General features: G+C 40.4%; 1 protein-coding gene across 1 annotated transcript; it reads right to left on the reverse strand.

Moving 5' to 3' along the window:
- Positions 1-99: 99 nt before the first annotated feature.
- On the reverse strand, positions 100-13,249 carry exosc10 (exosome component 10). Its single transcript, XM_048241084.1, has 25 exons — positions 13,092-13,249; positions 12,603-12,739; positions 12,308-12,431; positions 12,089-12,193; positions 11,840-11,999; positions 11,655-11,763; positions 11,493-11,568; positions 11,005-11,115; positions 10,679-10,822; positions 10,384-10,574; positions 10,067-10,223; positions 9,777-9,925; positions 9,411-9,461; positions 9,202-9,313; positions 9,050-9,097; positions 8,883-8,964; positions 8,667-8,776; positions 8,474-8,563; positions 8,306-8,374; positions 8,115-8,208; positions 7,942-8,015; positions 718-961; positions 532-596; positions 362-435; positions 100-272 (listed from the first exon to the last, which is right to left on the reverse strand). Exons 1-25 carry the CDS (start codon positions 13,215-13,217, stop codon positions 242-244), a joined length of 2,733 nt encoding a protein of 910 aa, XP_048097041.1. The 5' UTR covers positions 13,218-13,249; the 3' UTR covers positions 100-241.
- Between the last annotated feature and the right edge of the window lie 6,967 nt (positions 13,250-20,216).

The raw sequence follows: 20,216 nt of genomic DNA on the forward strand, positions 1-20,216 counted from the left end.
GTTCCCAGTCATGAAGCAGGAATTTTGGCGGTTAATCCCATATTGCTTTTGGTATTATTAATACACCACCTGTGTCTAAATAAAGAAATGACAGACAAATGAAGAAATCCACACATTTTATTTTAAAATCAATCAATGAGTTAATTATTGTTCGACATCTGAGGGTGAACACCAGGTGGGAGAACAAGAGAAATCATGCATTAGGAAATAATAATAATAAAAAAAACATGGTAGGAATGGTCTATCTCTTGGGCCAGTTGTGACGGAATCCACTGCAATAGAGAGTAAAAAAACAACAATTTATCAGAATGATGGCAAATAAAATAAACACTTGAATTGGATGATCACTAGGCTATATTACCGGTTAGATTTGCCAGCCATATAGGACATACTCCTGCCTCCAGCAGCACCTTGTTTATTCCCTTTAGGATTCTTCTACAACACAAATTATATTCAGCACTTAGTCTTCTTCTTTTGTAATATATTTTGCATACCTTGCACAAATGTTAATTCTATGTGTTAATGTAGTACCTTTCTGTTAGGATCATGAACCTCTTTATTTGGGTCAAATTGTCCTGAATCCTTCGCTTTACCTCCTGTTGGAAAAAGGCATGTTGACATGTGAGACTTGTTCTTTGTATTCATTAAGAACAAAATTACAGGGGCTGCAACTCTGTAAACCCTGTGCTCGTAGTTCAACTAGATGAAATGACATACCAGAAAAAACCTTGAGCTTTGACTTGCTGTAGTCAAAGGGAGTGAAGGATTCGGGTTGGGCAGCAGGTTCGGTGTCTGCATTTTGTTGTGCCGCTTTCTTGGCTTTCGCCTTGGCGGCAGGAAACAAAGGTACATCGCCTGGTGTGTCTGCAGGTTTGAGGAACTTTGCGCTGGGTTTAGGGGTTTCCTCGGTCATGTCGCTGTCAACTCTCTCCCTCTTCTTTCCTCCAGGTTGTCCAGTCTCCTGGAAAGGGGAGAGAGATCAATTTATGAAAACTGCCATTTGTTTGTAATGCTCATAAATAAAAGGAAGCACGTCATTCTGATCCACTGCAACTTAATAGTGCCGCTTTAAAGTTTGGAAATCTTAGATATTTGTGTAAAAATACAGCTTTGTAAACAATTAAGAGACCACTAAACATTTTTCTGATGTCATCCTACGGCTGAGTTGGCGATCATAATCAAATTTGCAGTGGTCTCTTCATTTTGAATGTGACATTTAACTCATTCGAATGTCACTCAGCAACCATATATATGCAAAGGTCTCTGTATAGAAATAACCATATTAAACAATTCTAAAGCCCGATTTGTAATGCAGACCATGTAAGTCAGTGGTTCTTAACTGGTCTGGCTTTGGGACCCACAATTTATTTATTCATGTTTATAAAGTCGTCACCCATATTTTTTTATTAGCGTTCAAGACAACAGATATGGTGAGCTACATGCTCACCCACAAAGTGCCTGTAGACCTATTTGTTTGGAGCATCTTGATGTTTGCCATTACATTTGTGAAGTCTTCAACTCCTGATGTCACCTTTCAAAGTAGGCTACTCGACAGGTTTGTCTTTGACAGGAGTGCTTGGTTTCCATGTCACCTTTCAAAATATGCTACTCGATAGGTTTGTCTTTGACAGAGGTGCTTGGTTTCCATGTGACATTTTAGTTTTGATGGTTTCATGCCGTCATGTGCCAGCAATTCACTGCACACCACACACTGGGGTTTCTGTCCCATTATGTCCTCAATCTAAGTGAATCCATATCCTACTTCAAATATTCAGGGTTGAGTGTTTACCGCTAAAATTATGTCGAACATGTCCTGTTACATAAACATTGTCTATATGTCCATGGCAATGACTGACATACAAAATAAAGTCTATCAAAGTAAAGGTCCAATATTAGATCTCATAATGTAGCATTTTGAATGAGCGATTTTAAATCCCGACGCACCAGTTAAGAAACACTGATGTAAGTTATAGACAGAAACAAAACAAAATACTGTATATTAACTTTAACAGGGTTCCCACTACAAGTCAAAAATTCCATAATTTTTCCCTGACAAAAAAACTTAATTTCCATGACCTATAATGAACAGTACAATATAATCTTTTACTTTTTTTAGAGTGGATTCAGCGGAAGATGAATAAATGGACATTGAATAAACAAAGTTGGGCTGACCACAATCACTAAAACAAGAAGTAAAGCTAATAACCACACAGATATACACCAATTCATGGAAATATATTTGTATTAGGCCTAATGTATTTTGGCAAATACATTTTAAACTGCTACAACAAAATTCCCTGATATTCCATGACTTTACCCCAAATATGCTAAAATTCCCTGACTTTCCATGAATGGAATAGATAACAAAATTCCACGATATTGCAGAAATCCCATGACCCGTGGGAACCCTGCAAAACCCCCTTCAAAATCAGTAGCCTGTTGCACCTCCTAAAGCAACAATGGCCTCAATCGTCTCTTTTAAGCCCTTTTCAGCCTCTTTTTTTAGCCGTTTTGCAGACCCAGATTAAAGCCTGGAATAACATGGTCAATGCAAGCCATTCCTTGGTTAGTTGTCTGTTCACCTTGCATTAATTCTATTACAGGGTTGTAGATTGTACGTTCATGGTTTTTGTTAATATGAAAATTATTTTCATTGTTGACATTTAATATTATTGTTATTATTGATACTAGTGCAGTGCCTGTTCAAACATGCCATTCCTGTAGATGATCGGGAAAAACATCATTCCAGGTAAGCATTCAATAATGAATACTGAATATGATATTATAATATATTAGCCCATAACTAATGTGCAGTAAGCAAAATTTAGGCATGGCCACATGTGACACTTTTACAGATCAAAATGACATAAGCCTAAAAGCTGTTTTGAGTTAAGGCGAAATGTTTATTGTTAAAGCTACAGTTGGCATGTCTGACAGATTAAGGAGACTTAGCCAAAATTGGGGCTAAAGGGGCTATTTCACACAATTTGAGAGTGCTGAATTCAAATATGTTGTTTACCAAGCTCAATTTTGATTTTCTAAGCTTGCTAATTAGCATAATTCACATACTTTTTGGTTTTGCAATCAGATATCATAGGAATTGCAAAAAACAATGCATTAATATACTCTTTCTGTTTCAGATATGTTGTAGGATAGGAAAGGAATTACCCCAATGACCCTCAAGTAGCAAATGAAATAAGCTAAAATTAAAATAATATTGAAAATAAATAATATAATATAATAATAATTGAAATAATAGTTAAAATTCAGTACGACGTTTAGAAACAAAATAGATTCCTTGATAATAAATAGTAGGTGGGTAGTGGGTAATAGGATAGTAGGTGACTGCTTATTTTTCTGTAGAAAGTCCTTTGTCACTAACTATTATGAACAGTCTTTAGGGCAAGGACAGTCAGTATTTACAGAGGAGCTTGCCTAGTTAAAACTTCTCACTGGTGCTCTTTCCTATCATTCAAATTCCAGCCATGCAGAAATGGAAGAGTGTGCATGTTTGAGGAGTGCTGAAGAGTGCTATGGAGATTGCATTATTTGCAAAAAAATTAGACAAGATATCTTAATAGTGCAACAAAAAGAAACATTCTCCAGTGCATCATTACTGCATATGATGCTGAAAGGGAAGTGGACCTAGGACAAATCCTCAGCTATGAACTGATTAATGTCCCTGTACTGTAGCTATTGCAGATAGCAATGGTTATTTGTGAAGTGGAAATAAGTGTATCCTCACTCAAGTGCTGTCTAGCAATGTGGAATGTCCAGTAGTGATCACTGCAAAAACTGCTTATTCAACACTGGTAATAGATGCTCAAGATCTAGTTGTCTTTAGGACACCTATTTGACTGCAGCACATTTAAGAAGTATGCAGGAAAGTTTGTAAGACACTTTTGTATCGTTATTTGGTATTTGTTATGTGGTAGCAAATGATGTTAACTATCAAAGAAAGACCTAGGGCTCTATCCTTCACTCCAGCGTAATTAACTTTGTACTGTATACTCACTCTTTTGTCTTTCCTATTTTGCAGTCAGCGCATATTGGAATGTCCCCTCCACAGGTACATGTGCGCCCAAGCGAAAAGTATATATTTTTGCAGTTTCAGAAAACAATTCCGCCACAGACCAGGAACCTCCTGGTCTAAAGTCAGTGGCGCAAATTCAGATACTATTTTAAGGGTGCATGCATGGCCACAGGCCTGCAGGAATGAATGCTATGCACACCGATCTACAGACACCCTGTGCACAGATGCAAACATTCAAAGCCTTGATAATATTTGTCCGTTTCCAGGTTTTGTTCGTGCATTGGTCAACTAAAAATTTAGAAGCCTATATAGTACATCTACATGCAATATCTTTACAACAACGACGCCTAATTACGACCTATCATTTTGGACAACTTTATACAGCCCTATAAAGGCTAAAGTTACCTTTAGTTTTGTTCCAATTTACTGTTGTGTATGGCTTTAAACATCGTGTGCGCTTTAACACCAGCCTATAAGCATTATTCCAGCTGCGCTAAGGTTTTGACAAGCACCACAACTGCCTACCTTGTTGTTGTAGCCCATCTGAAATAACTCTACACTTTGCCATGTTCCCTCCATCCTTTCGTTGACATTGCCATGTTCCCTCCATCCTTTGAAGTCTTGAGTTTGTGAATTAGCTTAAATCAGCTTATTATGTGCTGTTAACCAGCAACCGTAGATAGTAAAAGAAAGCAGCCTTGGCTACAATTTCTGTAGTTGCTGCGTCCATTCATTGTTATTCTAAACAAAAGTTGTGCGTGCATTAAGTTGATGATAACGTGTTTACAAAGTCTACTTTGCATAAAATATTGTGAATAGCCTACTGTCATGCAGTACAAGGACAAATATTGCTACACGAGGGAAATCAGTGTGGTGTCCGATGTGAAAAAATAGGTATAAATCTAGCGTACACATTTCCACGAATCACGAATGTGTTGATGACATATATTAGGAAATATTAGAGGAGAATATTAGAGTTGAACTGCATGCCGATGCCACTTAACCCAAATGCCCCAGCAGCAGCACGGGAGAGGAGAGCTTATCTGACAGAAGATCTGCATTGTCTATAGTGAGGTAATGTTAGATTACATTGCAAAAATATCACCATGCATTCATAACCTCGTGATTCAGTGGGAGTGATCCCAAAACATCGGAAAGTGAAATTTCTGTATTACATCTTGTCAAGAGGAAAAATCAATAGCAAACTGTTCCCAACTGACTATAGCGCTGTGAACCGTTCCTGGCTGCGCCTGGCAAATCCACCATCATAATAGCAATAAGCTAGGGAACAAGCGTGCCTGTTGTTAAAGGGAATGTGAGATGACGCTCTGATTGGTTTATTGCATGTTACGTCCAAACCACACCCATGAGTAATGTAGCTACTACAGACCACCCCATTGTAGATTTGCGTTGGGCGCAACAGTCATTATCCCGCTGGTAAAATAGCATCAGCTATACACAGATATTGCAACAGATAATGGTGTAGGCCTATCTGATTAAGACCGGAGTGGTTGAAACATACTTATTTAATTTCAGTGGGAGCAAAGAAGACTATCTTCACTTTTTTCCCCTTTGCAACTGTCAAAGAAATCCCATAAACACGGGAAGGCCTAGGGTAGCCTACATCAGATGGCCTTAAGATTAGGCTCTTCTGCATAGCATTAAGTGATTTGCATGCAGTAATTTGAACACTGACCCTGATCTAGCCTACTTTGGCTATTTAATGGTAATTTATTGCCAAAACACCACACAATATAAATGAACTATAACAAACAATAAAGGACTTAATCACACACAAACTACTATTTTACTGACTACAAAAATAATAATTAAGTAAGAAGTTTAGAACCCAGAATTTACCAAAAGTGCACCAAATTCAACACAAATGACAGAATACACTTGGAGGAGGCCTGTGTCCTTTCTTTTCCAGATATTTTAGGATTAGGATATTGTTTCAGTATCGAGTATCAAGATATTTATGGAAGGTATTGTATCGAAGTCATAATTTTGGTATCGTGACAAAACTATGCCAAAGCCACTCTGTTTTCTAGATGTCGAGGATCGGAGGCTCTACCACCACCAATAAGTGATGCAGCTCAATGGCAAATAAGAAGAGCACATTATCAAGCTCTAGTATGGAGGCAAGGACACATACAAAAATTCAGTGTTAATAGAAGTAAAATGTTTTTTACTTGTCGGTTGTTGCTAATGGTAGATGCAGTTCTGCATTAGGCTGATTCCCGCTATCTTAGTTCATATGTACTGTAGGATATATTCTGAGTTGAAGGTTATCTGTGAGTTGTTATTGTGATGAAATGCATTAAAACACCACATGAGGGACTCACTATGTTAGCAATAAAAAATATGGTTGTGTTTTGATTAGAATTTCCGAAGTTTATTACATGTTAACTGTAATCATGTTTCCATTAAATATATTAATAAACTATAGTATGGGTTCTTTAATGCTTTAATTTGGTTTTAGTGATTACTTTTGAAATCAACCCAATTTAGGGAAAAATAAGCAAAAACAATCGCTATTTTATGTTAAAATGGAATAGAATTGAGCTTGGTAAACAAAATATTCAGAATCAGCACCCTCAAATTAGGTAAGAAGGTGGTTTACCAACTTTTCCTCAAATTTGCCGTCAGAAGTTCTCTTCTGTGAAGCTGCTCTCCCTCTACTAGACTGTGATTGACAGTCAGATCTCACACAGCCTTGCTCTGATTGGACCAGAAGAACCGGGAGCTGTGGATTTTTGCAAAACAAATAAGGCTCTAGGTGGAGGTAGAAGTGAGAGTTTTACTCTAAAACCAGCTGATATATGTTGTTCTGTCGGAGCATAGTGTCAGTTTCAGTGAATATGATCAAACAAATCTTGCCAACTCCAGCTTTAAGCATATAACTTCTTGATAGAGAAGACAAACCATTTTGTGGAATGATGCATCATCGTATGAAATTTGCAACAATGTGACTCAACTATCTCTGGTAACCTATAAGTGACATCACGCTCTGTCTGCCACTTGTTGTCTAAAGCTTTGATAAGGCTATATGTTTAGCATATTGAATAACTTATTGAAGGCAAACCATTTTGTAGAAAGTTGCATCATATGAGATTTGCAATGATGTGACTCAAAAACAGCCTTTGATGACATGTCGCTCTGTCTGCCACTCGTTGTCTAGCTGTGTGGCATTCTGAAACGTCCTCAAATTCGCGACCATTATCCTATCACTCGTTTCAGTTTGGGACCCTACAGTCGAAATTGTCGTTGCTTTATTCAATGTCTCAAGTCCAAAGTAGCCTGGGCTATTCAAAGTGTCAGTTTATTGCATAGAATTTTTACGTCATTTTGAATAACCATTGCATGGTTTGTTGGTGTGTTGTTGCAAAATCTGTGGAATTATTTTATGCAAGCAAACTGCATACTGGGAGTCTTTATTATTGATGTCAGACATGATAATCATCCAAACATCTTGAATCTTGACCCCGTGATTCAGTGCTGCCAAAACTCCACTTACCCCCTCTGTCTCTGGTCCTGCACTGTGTTGTGTGAGAGGAGGAGTGGCTACAGTAGAGCGGAGAAAGCCAACGTGTGCTTCTTTTATCGATGTATTTAACGATATCTTTTGCATTACTTATCCAAACAACGTCAAACACTGCACATACATGTACTCATGCCCATAGCAAGACACCTGGCAAGTTTGAAATCAATCAGACAAACGGTTCGAGAGATATGCGAATAACAGACAGACATTCGATAGATAGATAAATAAATAAATAGATACAAAATAATGATCATATCTGGAAGGTTCACAAACTTTCAAGTGGCAATGTATGTACTTTTTTTTAAGGAAAAAGGAAGATTTTTAGTAAGAAGGTTGTTTTCTAGTAAGACGGTAGTTTACTTACCATTGCCTGTTGCCGAACAGTAGCAACGTTCTGAAGTGATTCTTGGTAACTTTTCTTGGCCTTTTTCCGTTCCTCTGTAAAAAAAAAGAATAAAAAGTTGCATTCACAATTGTATTATTAGATTGTAAAACACAAGGTGGTTTGCATTTTTGGTGGAAATACCATATTCATACCTTTTGCTTTTTTTGCCTGCTCCCTGGTCTTCTGCTTTTCCTGGGCCTCTTTTTGTTGTTGTTCAATACTACGAAGCTTCCATCTGTTGCTAATCTGAAAAAAAAAAAAAGGAAGAACAGGACAGAACATTATCAACATTATGCACATTCTTGTACCAGGTAAATCAGAAATGACAAAAACATTGGCATACCTCATACACCTTTGATGATGGGTCAAACTTGGCATTTTTGTTAATATGGATATTCTTTGATGGCAAATACTACAATACAAAAAAAAAAAAAACATACAAAGAATCAGCACTTAACCAATTAACATGCCCATGTCTTACATAGATACATCTTAATAGAAGACATATTACCATTTTGAAGGGGTTCTCAAATGACTCCAAGATTCTGTGGGCTTTCTGCTGTGCCACAGTAAGTTTATCAGGCACCTTTTCAGTCACTTCCTTCAACACAACAGTTTAAAGGACAAATTGTTACATCTGCAGTTAATGAGATTGCATGACTTGCATACATTCTGTGTGACAGATTAATCTTTGATATGACTACCTCAAACAGTTTAATTTTAGCTGAAGCAACAAGCCCAGCCAAGGCTTGTGCGTCAGCTTCATCTTGGTCTTCCTCTTCAGAGAAGAGGATTCCACGTTTAATTGGGGTCTCTAGCATATGGGACAAGGGAGAAGGAATTCACTCACATGCCATCACAGGATAATGTGTAATAGCCGACAACAAAGAGGAACAGTGGGAGGCAAATCGCAACTATACCTTGCAGAGACCGGTCAACCAAGTCACTTTCGGAGATGCGGGATGTGTCATGAGGAGAGAATAGGGAGGACTCCTGGGAGGGCTACAGATGACACAGCAACACTGGTCAGTCATCATGTGAATGTGTAATGTACAAAAACACACCAGATCATTTTGACACAACAAACCTTTCTTATAGGGGTGATCACTTTCTTTTTCTCAGCCACTATTTCACTCTGCAAAAAAAGCAAGTAGAGGGATTCAAAAACTATTAAGTGATTAAGGTATAGGAGTAAACTCTGAGGGGGTGGGGCTCAGGATTTCTGTCCAGGAGCCCTACCTTGAGAAGCGGCATTTCTCTGGCTTGCTTCAACAGCTGGTGAAGTTCATTAATCTGCTGGCGGACCATGGGAGGGGTAGGACTGCAACAGGCAATAATGCCCTGTGGCTCTCTAAAAAAAAAAAAAAAAACAGAAGTTAGTGGACAGTCCTAAACTATGAAAACAACACACATCTCAGCTGGAAATGGAGTAGGTGGAGGAAACTTACTTGGGCAACAATTCTGCAATCTTCATCAACATGTGATTAGGCAACACATAGCTGAAAACAAAACACACAAAGTATGAACCACACTGACTCATACGGTCATCCGATTCTACACTCTTCAAATTTAGCAAATAGCTCTTCACACTCCTAAACTGTATATTCAGTGTTAGCATGAAAAAAAGCAGGTGTTCATACACAGCTTCAGCTCTGGAAATGTAAAACAGGTATAGTGGCTCGTAGGGACGTAATGGTTACCAGTGTAACGGCAAACCATGATGAAATTTTTGACAATTACTGTTTCAATTTTAATTATCTTAATTACCGCGGTGGATTACCACGGTGTGAAAAACATGAGTGTATAAAACATACCCAGTGCTCTCATCCTCCTCCCGGGCCAGCTTATCCCTCCATGCATGCAAAAGCCTGAAGGCAGTCAGCTGCTGTGTGTTGAAAATCTTCTTCTGCTTCTTGTACATATCCATGTAGGACTCCTCTGTGAAGATCGGCTTCACATATTTCTAAATGAAGGGAGAGGAAAACAGAGGAATAATCATCTGTATCACAAATCATTACACTACATAATCACAATGGCTAGACCTGAAAACTCTCGATTAAAACTGTGGACAATCAGTCAGTCAGTCAGTCTTTCAGGGCTTCACCTTTAAGGAGATCTCCCTGCTCCTGTTCCAGACTGCTTGCAAGACGGAGGGCAGACCCTTGCCAATGTCCAGTAGGTCTGCTCTCAGCCGGTCGTACACATACAGGAGATAGTGAGTATCCCCCCTAGCATACTGAAACATCTCTTCGGGCAAAGGCCTACAAGTCAAAGACAAAGCCCTCCCATCACAAAACACGTTGGCAATAATAGCCGTAGCAAAGTGCAATCAACCTCAAATTCGATCACCAGTGAGAAATGGTGAATAGATACCATGTAGAGTATTCAAAGCATGTAGAAACCACTGTGGCTCCTGTTTACCGAATTCTCCAGTCAGCCAGCTGGTAGCGCTTGTCTGTATCGATGTTGCAGAACACCTTCAGGAGATGATCCAATGAGTTCCTACCAAGGTTGAGAGCACGTGATGCCTGATGCGTGTCAAACAGGTTGACAACGTAGAGGCCAAGGTCTTTCTGCAGCCACTCAATGTCAGAGTCTGCCCCATGAAAAACCTGAGAAGAATCATAACCATAATATAAAAATTGAAGTTTATTTTTCAGAAAAGTCTGAATATGTCCTCTGGATATGCATATGATTAAGCATGTTTCACAATTACCTTAACAATGTTGGGATCTGTGAAACACTCATTGAGGATATACATCTCACTGCGCAATTCCAAGGTGTCTACAAGGAAGTCTTCGTCCCTTGTTGAAATTTGCATCAAGCAGGTTATGCCAAGGAAACTCCTGTAGGAATGGTGCTGGAAAAAGGAATCGGTTGTGACTTTTTGGGGGCAATATCGGCATGCTTCAATTTTTGAAAAGGCCTTCATTCTTTGAGAAGCACATGCCTATTTACATATGACACCCATCATGTCCACAAATCTGGAAGAACAACTCTTTAACAACAGTTCTCATATGACTACTTGTATTGCATCATTACCTCTAAATCCACTGCAAATACAGTGGTGTTACACAGCTTCTCATTTAAGGCGACCAGGTCATCCAATGTGTCTATAAATTGGCAGTTAGTCTCATCCAATGGTTTGTACATCTGTGGGCATCAAACAGAGTATGAACATCTATCCAGTGTTTCCCATACATTGACTTATTTGTGGCGGCCAACATTGACCACCACACAATGATTTTCCAGGTTTTACTAAATTGTGCTTAAATCTGGTTAGCATCATAACCACGCTGCGCTAATTTTCTAAAAACTGTTGCATTCAAGTTCTGCAAACCTACCACCTACCACCACAAATAGAATTCAATTCTGTGGGAAACACTGCTATCTATCTATCTATCTATCTATCTATCTATCTATCTATCTATTACCTCACTTTTTACATTTCAATAGCAAGACAAACATCTCAATGCTTTCAAATTAGTGGATAACAGTGGAAAAGTGAAGAACAATAAAATAAACAGTACCTGAGGCTCTGGTCTACATGCTAAACTTTCTGGCATGGTAAGATTCTCAAGTTCATGTTGGTATGGATGAGAGAACCTGAGAGAATGAATGGCAATGTTATACAATAATCATCACATTTTTGTCATCTCAAAAAGCAAGCTAACCAAGTGAGCAAGTCTTACATGTCCTCCATATGCTCCTGTTTTCTCTGCTGGTGGATGAAGTCTGCCAGGGCCGCAGGGACATCCAGGTCCTCTGGCCGCTGCTTGTGAAGGTGTTTATTAGTGAAATCTAAAAGAGAGGATCAGGTCAGCAGGGTCACGTACTGTCAGGCTAAAACAGACAGACTGTTTGTCAATATGCTTACATGTGGGCAGAGGTACTATTGCATTGGGCTTCACAAAGATTTTGGGGATGAACGGTGTGTTGCTGTTGTCGACTTTGTCTTTGAACCTCATCTGTGGACGCTGGACATTTTTGGCATGCAGGAGTCTGAAGGTCTCAGGGCTGTGACCAGAGCCACTCCCCTGCAATGTAAACAGCAGCATGAGCAACCTGATCATTGCATAATGAATTGTTTGAGTATGATATTTTTCTAGTGTCATGCAAACCTCACCTTGCGATTCCAGCTGGAGACAACTATTTTGGGAGGCTGATAGCCAACAGGCATTACAGGCTCTTGGGTTCTATTAACCCCTGCAGCCTCATCGAGAAGAATACCCTAAACAAATACAAATCCACCAGGTAAACCTTTAACAACTGTACCTGTTGTGTATGCATAGAATGGCAGAACTCTTACTTGTTGAATTGAATGCATGGGAACACAGACACCTACCACTTTCTCTAGAATCAAATCATTGGCATCCACCACCAGATCAAATCGATCTTCTAGTCCTGTCAGCTTGTTGCGGTCTCGTAAGTGAGACCTACAGCCATGGTGCTGCATTAGCAGACTCATACTAGTAGCAAGCAGAAAACACAGGCTCCAGTAAACACTCAAAGCACAGGTCCATATCCCATTATGCTGCATGCAACAAATGTATCTAGGTATCCGTTAACTCTTCATACATAGACATAAAATATGCAAACATGTTACAACTTACTGCAGTGATAACTTCTTAAATACCCACCTATGTAGAACCCTGTCCCCTTGAGTAGCGCAGAACTCCTGGAATCCTGGGAAGCTTCTGTAAAAATCATATTCATCTCCAGCTTGAGGCAGAGCTGCAGAGGCTTTTGTGGCTGTGACAACAGTCCCCAAACCATGCTGTTGAAACACATCATTCTTTTGTATTGATCATGGTAATGCATTGGAACGTATGCCAGTGACTGACAACAAAGTTAGCCTATTTAGCTATCTGAAAGCGTGTATGTTGCACCTGATTCGCTTGACGCACTTTGCAGTGCGGATTTTGTGGAATTGTGTCCATTGATATTATGATAAAATGTTCAGTACTGTTGACATGACAAGATATTAAAGAATGTTAGAGGAAATTTAAAGCTTAGCTAACTAGCTAGCAATTGCATCCACGTTGTCTTACACATACAGCAAGCCGGGCACTTTGACAAGCCGTTGACTGTCAACACAGTATAAGCAATGAAAAATCTGTTGGCCTAACCTTAACAAATGAATCGACATCTTTGAATCCTGGACAAAACTCGTTTCCTTCGGTCTCCGAGCCTTCGTTTAGTGTGGAATTACCACTTTGTTTGTCTCTACCACCTCTACTCGTGGAGGCGGCCATGTTTCTGCGCTGAGCTGAAATCGCGAGAGACGAGAATTTACTGCAACGTAACTGAAACCTACTTGAGTCTGCTTGGCCTGACACACTTATTGCAAACTGTGGCAAAATCACTTTTTTAAAGTTTGTTAAAGCCAAAAACAGATAAGTTAACCAGATAAGTTAGGCCTATTTCCGCTTTGTTCCTCACTCAACCAATTGGCATAATCATGCACTCTCTCCAAGTGCAAGTGAAAACAGAGAAATAATTCTATATCAATAATAAAGTTTCTTGCATGACAACTAGTCATTTCTGATCTGAACAGCAAATCAAGAAATATCGACTACTCTTGGCCCTGTACTTAGTGCAGATTCAGTTGCTTTCACTAAAAATGTTCTGTCTTCATGCAATTAAGGCCTTGTTTGGTAGGCCTATTTAGCAATATATTATTTGTCTCCACAATTACAATTCCAGTGCAGAAAGACTGTTAGCTTTAAAGACCGATATACAGGGCATTACCCCATCCGTATACCACACACTGCCTGCATGAAAACATTTACAATGGACCTTGACATCGCGTAGGTTATCCATGAATAAACCTGCCTATCAGATTTTGTGTTGTTTTTTCCCCAGAAATGCCTGACACACCCAAAGCCACTAGCCTAAGTGTGTGTGTGTGTGTTAGTTATAACAAAAACACTGTTACCACAATTTTTACAAACTTGCCTAGACCCACCCGCTTTTTATGTTACTGAGTAAAACATCACACTTTTTAAAGCTAAACATTTTCTCTCATAAGCTTTTTTTTTTTTTAAACTGCGGAGACTAGATTTTAGTAAGGAAAAATTATTTTTCAAATGATAAGAGAAAGACTCCGTTCAGTCGATATTCTCAAGCACAAGTTTGCTTGCAAATATCTTTTTTTTAATTAAACATAGCCTATTTATTTCTTTATGAGGATTTTTCATCTCAAAGTAAATTTGATTCCCTTCAGGGTTGAAGCTTTCTTCATTGTTTTCATTGTGAAACTAAGATAAAGTGCCAATATGATTTGGTTCCATATATCTCTTTTTACTCATCTACCAGGGATACCAATAAATAGAGGGCGCTGTATATTTATGGTATTTTTATGGTAAATGTTCTTCCAGAGTAACCTTCCATATCTCTCAAATGCATTCCATACCATAATGCAGATATTTCCATAATGTCATACCATATTTTTTCAGTTCTCTAATTTCCATCTCAGTAAGATGATGCTGGGTGTGAAATGAGTGCAAGGAAAATGTCACTGATTAATACAGCTGATATTGTTTTTGTGAAAAAGACCAGGGCAATAAGCAAAACATGTGATTAATAAGCAAAACAAATGATTACTAGCCTACACTACATTTTTACTTGCAGCAGAGCTGGCTCTATAGTACAGCGGCTAAGCACCGGAATCGTTCAGTTTTTGCAGAAAGCATGAAACTTGGCACAGTTATACTACTACCCCTAGTGATCAAAAATTGAAATGGACCCCAACACATAGCGCCCCCTAGTGGCCGCCATCTTGAATTCAAATATGGCTACCATTCTTAATAGAATTGTTGATACAACTTCAAAATTAAACAAGATTAGAAAAGTATTTTAAGTTCTAACACTCAATTGTTAGGGTCAAGGAAGCTATTGACATGATTTCCAAACAAACTTGATGTTGGCCATTTTGAAATCCAATATGGAGGATACCAAATGTGAAAATATAGACCATCTCTATTGTTATTCATGATAGAAATATCATTCAAAAACAATTTAAAAGTTTGAACAGTCATTTTATCACATGACAACCTCAATAATATACAAGGCATCATTGTTGCTCAACAATTCTAGAACAATTTAAAACAATTCAAAAAGGTAGAGTACAATAGGGAAGAGTGCATCAGTGAGTATTGTTTTTATACAGTCAAGTCAGGTGGTAAGTGCTAGAATTAGCTAGTTGTAAGTAGTGCTACTGAGAGAAGATATTCTCTGAAGAGCTGGGTCTTCAGGAGTTTTTGAAGATGGAGAGGATGTCCCTGCTCTAGTAGGAACTGGTAGTGCGTTCTACCAACGAGGAACAACAGATGGAAAAAGTTTGGATTGACCTGAGCGTACCGGTGGCAGAGCTAGACGATGTTTGTCTGAAGAGCGCAACGGTCGGGGGGTAGCATATAATGGCTGTATGAGGGCATTCGAGTAGGTGGGAGCAGTAGGTTTAGCTGGGAGGACCAGCAGTTTGTTTTTTGAGAGGTTTAGCTGGAGGTGGTGTGCCTTCATCCATGAAGATATGTCTGAGAGGCAATCCGAGGTCCGTGTCGAGACCAAGGGGTCATCAGGTGGAAAGAACAGATAAAGCTATGTGTCATCTGCATAGCAGTGGTATGAGAAGCTGTGCGAATGTATAATCTGTCCCAAAGAAGTAGTGTGCATAGCAAAGAGAAGGGGGCCCAGTATTGAGCCCTGGGGGACCCCTGTGGTGGGATGGTTAGGTGCGGACAGATGTCCAAGCCATGATACGTTAAACGAGCATCCTGTGAGGTAGGATTCAAACTGATATGGACTGGGTAATATGTTAGGAACAAAAGGATGCCACTTCGTTATTTGGGAATGAAAATGATCAATCCACAGAGGACTGAATTCAAAGACCCCCCGAAAATCGAAGTGGAAAAAATGACACGGCAAGCTAGTCTATTTTGCTTGAATTTCAGCGCAGCAACAACTCATGATGGTACTCAGTAGTTAAGTATGGCCCGACATGCTTGATGGCATCGGGGCATGCTCCTAATGAAACGGCAGATGGTGTCCTGGGGAATCTGCTCCCAGATGTGGACATGGCCATCACTGAGCTCCTTGACAGTCGCTGGCTCCTTGACAGGTGGTGCAATCTGGCGGTGTTGGATGGACCAAAATATAATGTCCCAGAGGTGTTCAATCGGATTTAAGTCAGGGGAATGTGGGGGGGACAGTCAATGGTATCAATGCCTTCATCCTCCAGGAACTGCCTGCACATTCTCGCTACATGTGTCCAGCCATTGTTGTGCACCAGGAGGAACCCAGGGTCCACTGCACCAATAAAGGGTCAGACAATGGGTCTGAAGTTTTCATCCTGATGCCTAAGAGTAGTGAGGGTGCAGTGTGTGTGCGTCCTTCCAAGGATATCCCTCCCCAGACCATCACTGGCCCACCACCAAACCAGTCATGCTGAATGATGTTGCAGGCAGCATTATATTCTCCAAGACATCTTTAAACGTCACATGTGCTCAGGGTGAACCTGGTCTCATTTGTGAAAAGCACAGGGTGTCAATGGCGAACCTGCCAATTTTGTAATCTATGGCAGATGCCAATTGAGCTGCACAGTGCTGGGCAGTGAGCATAGGTCCTTCCAGAGGCCATCGGGCCCCCTTAGGCCACCTTCATGAAGTCTGACAGTGTGGTCATAAGTCAATTTTTATTGATATTACAGAAGTCTCTCGCTAGCAGGCTACTTCAGCCTCTAATCTAGAACTGACATTAGAGATCATGCCTTACGCTAAATAATACATTACTGCTGTGTAGGCTAATGTCATAATAATGTCATTATTCTGTGGCTAACAGCACTGGTAGTCGCAAAGTAGCAAAGTGACGCATGCACGACTCACATCCGGTAGCGACTCACATCGGGGAGTGACAGCGGTTCTCCCCTTATTAGACATTCTCTGGTTACTAGCTTTTCCTATTATTATACTTCCGCCATTGGAGTCTATGGCAGCCCATAGAACGCCTGGCTAAAAAGTGCTGAAATTTGGCAGAAAGTTTCGGGACACTCCATGACCACTCACGCTCATTTACGGATCTCTAAACCCAGCCGTCTAGCGCCACCAAAGGGTCAAAATTTGGCCGAAAATTGAACCGCTGGGTCTAAAGTTATGAAATTCGGCACACTTATTCAGGACCGTCCCATGATCACTCTCACCAATTTACAGAACTCTATGCCCAACACTCTAGCGCCACCAATGGGTCGAAGCTGGATTGCATTCATGTGACCATTGAACGGTTCGTCCAGAGAATGTCTAATAAGGGGAGAACGGCCACTCTCGGAAAACTTCCGGTTTCTGAACTGGTTGCAGTTCCTTCTGTGGTTCCACATGAGGGCGCCGTCCACGAGTGCAGAATGCATGGAGGTCTATGGAGCTGTCCCTCAAAATCCACTTTTCTTGGGATATCTTTTTTTTTCCAAGTAATTTGAGTATTGCATTCGAAAGGGGAGGCAAAGAAAATACACTTGGTTGAGTATTATATTTTTTAAAGTCACTTAATTGTTCTAAAAAGCCTTTCAAATGTGTCAATGACGTCATTCATTAGCACAATGCTAGCGTGTTATGTGCAACAACGACCCAACCTGTAAGAAATCAAAAGGACATAAGTACTCGTTCATTCAACTTTTGACCTATAACCCATGTTGAAGTTATACAAACTACAATCAAATCTGAGATTTGTCAACGACAATCAGGTGAAAGAGACCAATTTAGCTGTCTAGCTCCATTGACTCCCATTCATTCTGCACTCATGGCGATCGCCCCAAGTGGAACTCTGGTGGAACTGCATCCAAAATTCGGTACAATGAGACTTAATACGGAGTGGCAAGGCTCTCCGTAGACAGGTTCTGGGTGCGTCCGATTTTCACAAATCAGGCACTGTTGGAATCCCAGAGAATGTCTAATAAGGGGAGAACCGCCACTCTCGGGAAACTTCCGGTTTCTGAACTGGTTGCAGTTCCTTTTCTGGTTCCACATGAGGGCGCTCACGAATAAGTGCAGAATGAATGGAGGCCTATGGAGCTGTACCCCTCAAATCCACTTTTCTCGGGATATCATTTTTTGCCTATAAATTCGAATGTTGCAGTCAAAAGAGGAGGCAGAGAAAATACAAACCGCTGAGTATTATATTTTTTGAGTCACTTATTTGTTCTAAAAAGCCAATGTGTCAATGACGTCATTCATTAGCATAAAAGCTAGTGTGTTGTGGGCAACAACGACCCAACCAGTAAGAAATCGAAAGGACGTGACCACCTATAATCCATATTGAGCTTGCAGAAACCACCAAATCTTCAATTTCTCAACGACAACCAGGTGAAAGAGACACATTTAGCCGTCTAGCTCCATAGACCCCCATTGTTTTTGCACTTATTCGTGATCGTCCCCTAGCGGAACTGCAACATATTGCAGGTACAATGGAGTTAATAAGGCTTCAATTTCTCAAACGACAACCAGGTGAAAGAGACACATTTAGCCGTCTAGCTCCATAGACCCCCATTGTTTTTGCACTTATAGGGAGTGATCCGGCTCTCCGTAAACGGGCTCTGCCTGGACCGACCTAAGTTCAAAGACCCCTATTACGTCACTTTCCGCCATATTGAAGAAAAGAAAGTCCCCTCCTATGATGAATGTGAGTAAAGCCCTCCCTGATGAACTTAATGCTTTTTATGCTCGCTTTGACATGAAAAACACAGACTATCTTGCACTAGCTGCAACATGTGAAGCAAATGAGGATGCACCTTTCTGTGTCTCTGAGGTCGATGTGAGCAATGCCTTTAGGAGGGTTAATTGTAGAAAAGCTGCTGGACCGGATGGAATTTCTAACAGGGTTTTGAAATCCTGCGCTGCTCAGTTAGCTCCTGTGTTCACTTATATCTTTAACACATCATTGGCTCAAGAGACAGTTCCTACTTGCCTCAAGCAGTCTGTTATTGTTCCAGTACCGAAAAACAAAAGTCCATCATGTCTGACTGACTACCGCCCAGTAGCCCTGACGTCTACAGTGATGAAGTGTTTTGAGAAGCTTGTGAAAAACATTATCTGCTCATCCCTCCCTGCCTCCTTCGACCCCTTCCAATTTGCTTACAGAGCCAACAGGTCTACAGAGGATGCCATCTCAAACCTCATGCACACCACCTTAACTCACCTGGAGGAGGGGAATGGGAATTATGTGAGGATGCTGTTCATTGACTTTAGTTCAGCATTCAACACGATAGTACCTCTCACCTTGGTCACAAAGATGAAGGCCTTAGGACTGAACACCACCCTGTGTCACTGGATATTTGACTTCCTCACCAACCGTTCACAAGTGGTTAGAGTGGGGGGTCTGACATCTGACACATTAACCATCAGCACTGGTGCTCCCCAAGGCTGTGTTTTGAGTCCACTGCTGTACAACATCTACACACATGACTGCAAAGGCAACAGTAGTCATACCTCCATCATCAAGTTTGCAGATGACACAGTGATCTTGGGCCTGATTAGTAACAACAATGAACAGCTCTACTTGGATCAGGTTGATGAGGTGGCACAGTGGTGTCAATCAAACAGCTTGACACTAAATGTCAATAAAACCAAGGAAATGGTAGTGGATTACAGAAGGCAGCAGCAGAACTACAGTTACACCCCACTAATGATCAGCGGGCAACCTGTATAGAGAGTCACAAGTTTTAAATACCTTGGTCTCCACATTACTGAAGACTTAACATGGACTGTTAACACTCAATATGTTCTGAAGAAGTCCAGACAACGACTTTACTTCCTTCGTCAGCTAAGGAAATTCAAAGTTTCTACATCCATCATGAAGGCCTTCTACACTTCAGCGGTTGAGTGTTCTAACTGGTAGCATCATCACCTGGTATGGGAACTCCACAGTTAGAGATTGTAGTACTCTGCAGAGAGTAGTGCACTCAGCTGAACATACTATAAGAACTCAACTCCCTGCTCTACAAGATATCTATTCCAGTAGAAGAGTACTCCTAAGAGCCCAAAAGATCCTGAAGGACTCTTCTCATCCTAACAACGGATTATGTAGTCACAAAGCCAGAACTGAGAGACTCAGGAGAAGTTTTTATCCCCAGGCCATCCGAACTCTGAACTCACACTATACTGACTTTGCACACATTCACTCCTCAGCACTCTCAAACGTTTCCCAACTCTGAACTCACACTATACTGACTTTGCACTCATTCACTCCTCAGCACTCATGACCCC

This window comes from Alosa alosa, chromosome 4, assembly GCF_017589495.1.
Source record: "Alosa alosa isolate M-15738 ecotype Scorff River chromosome 4, AALO_Geno_1.1, whole genome shotgun sequence".
NCBI classification, from domain to species: Eukaryota; Metazoa; Chordata; class Actinopteri; order Clupeiformes; family Clupeidae; genus Alosa; species Alosa alosa.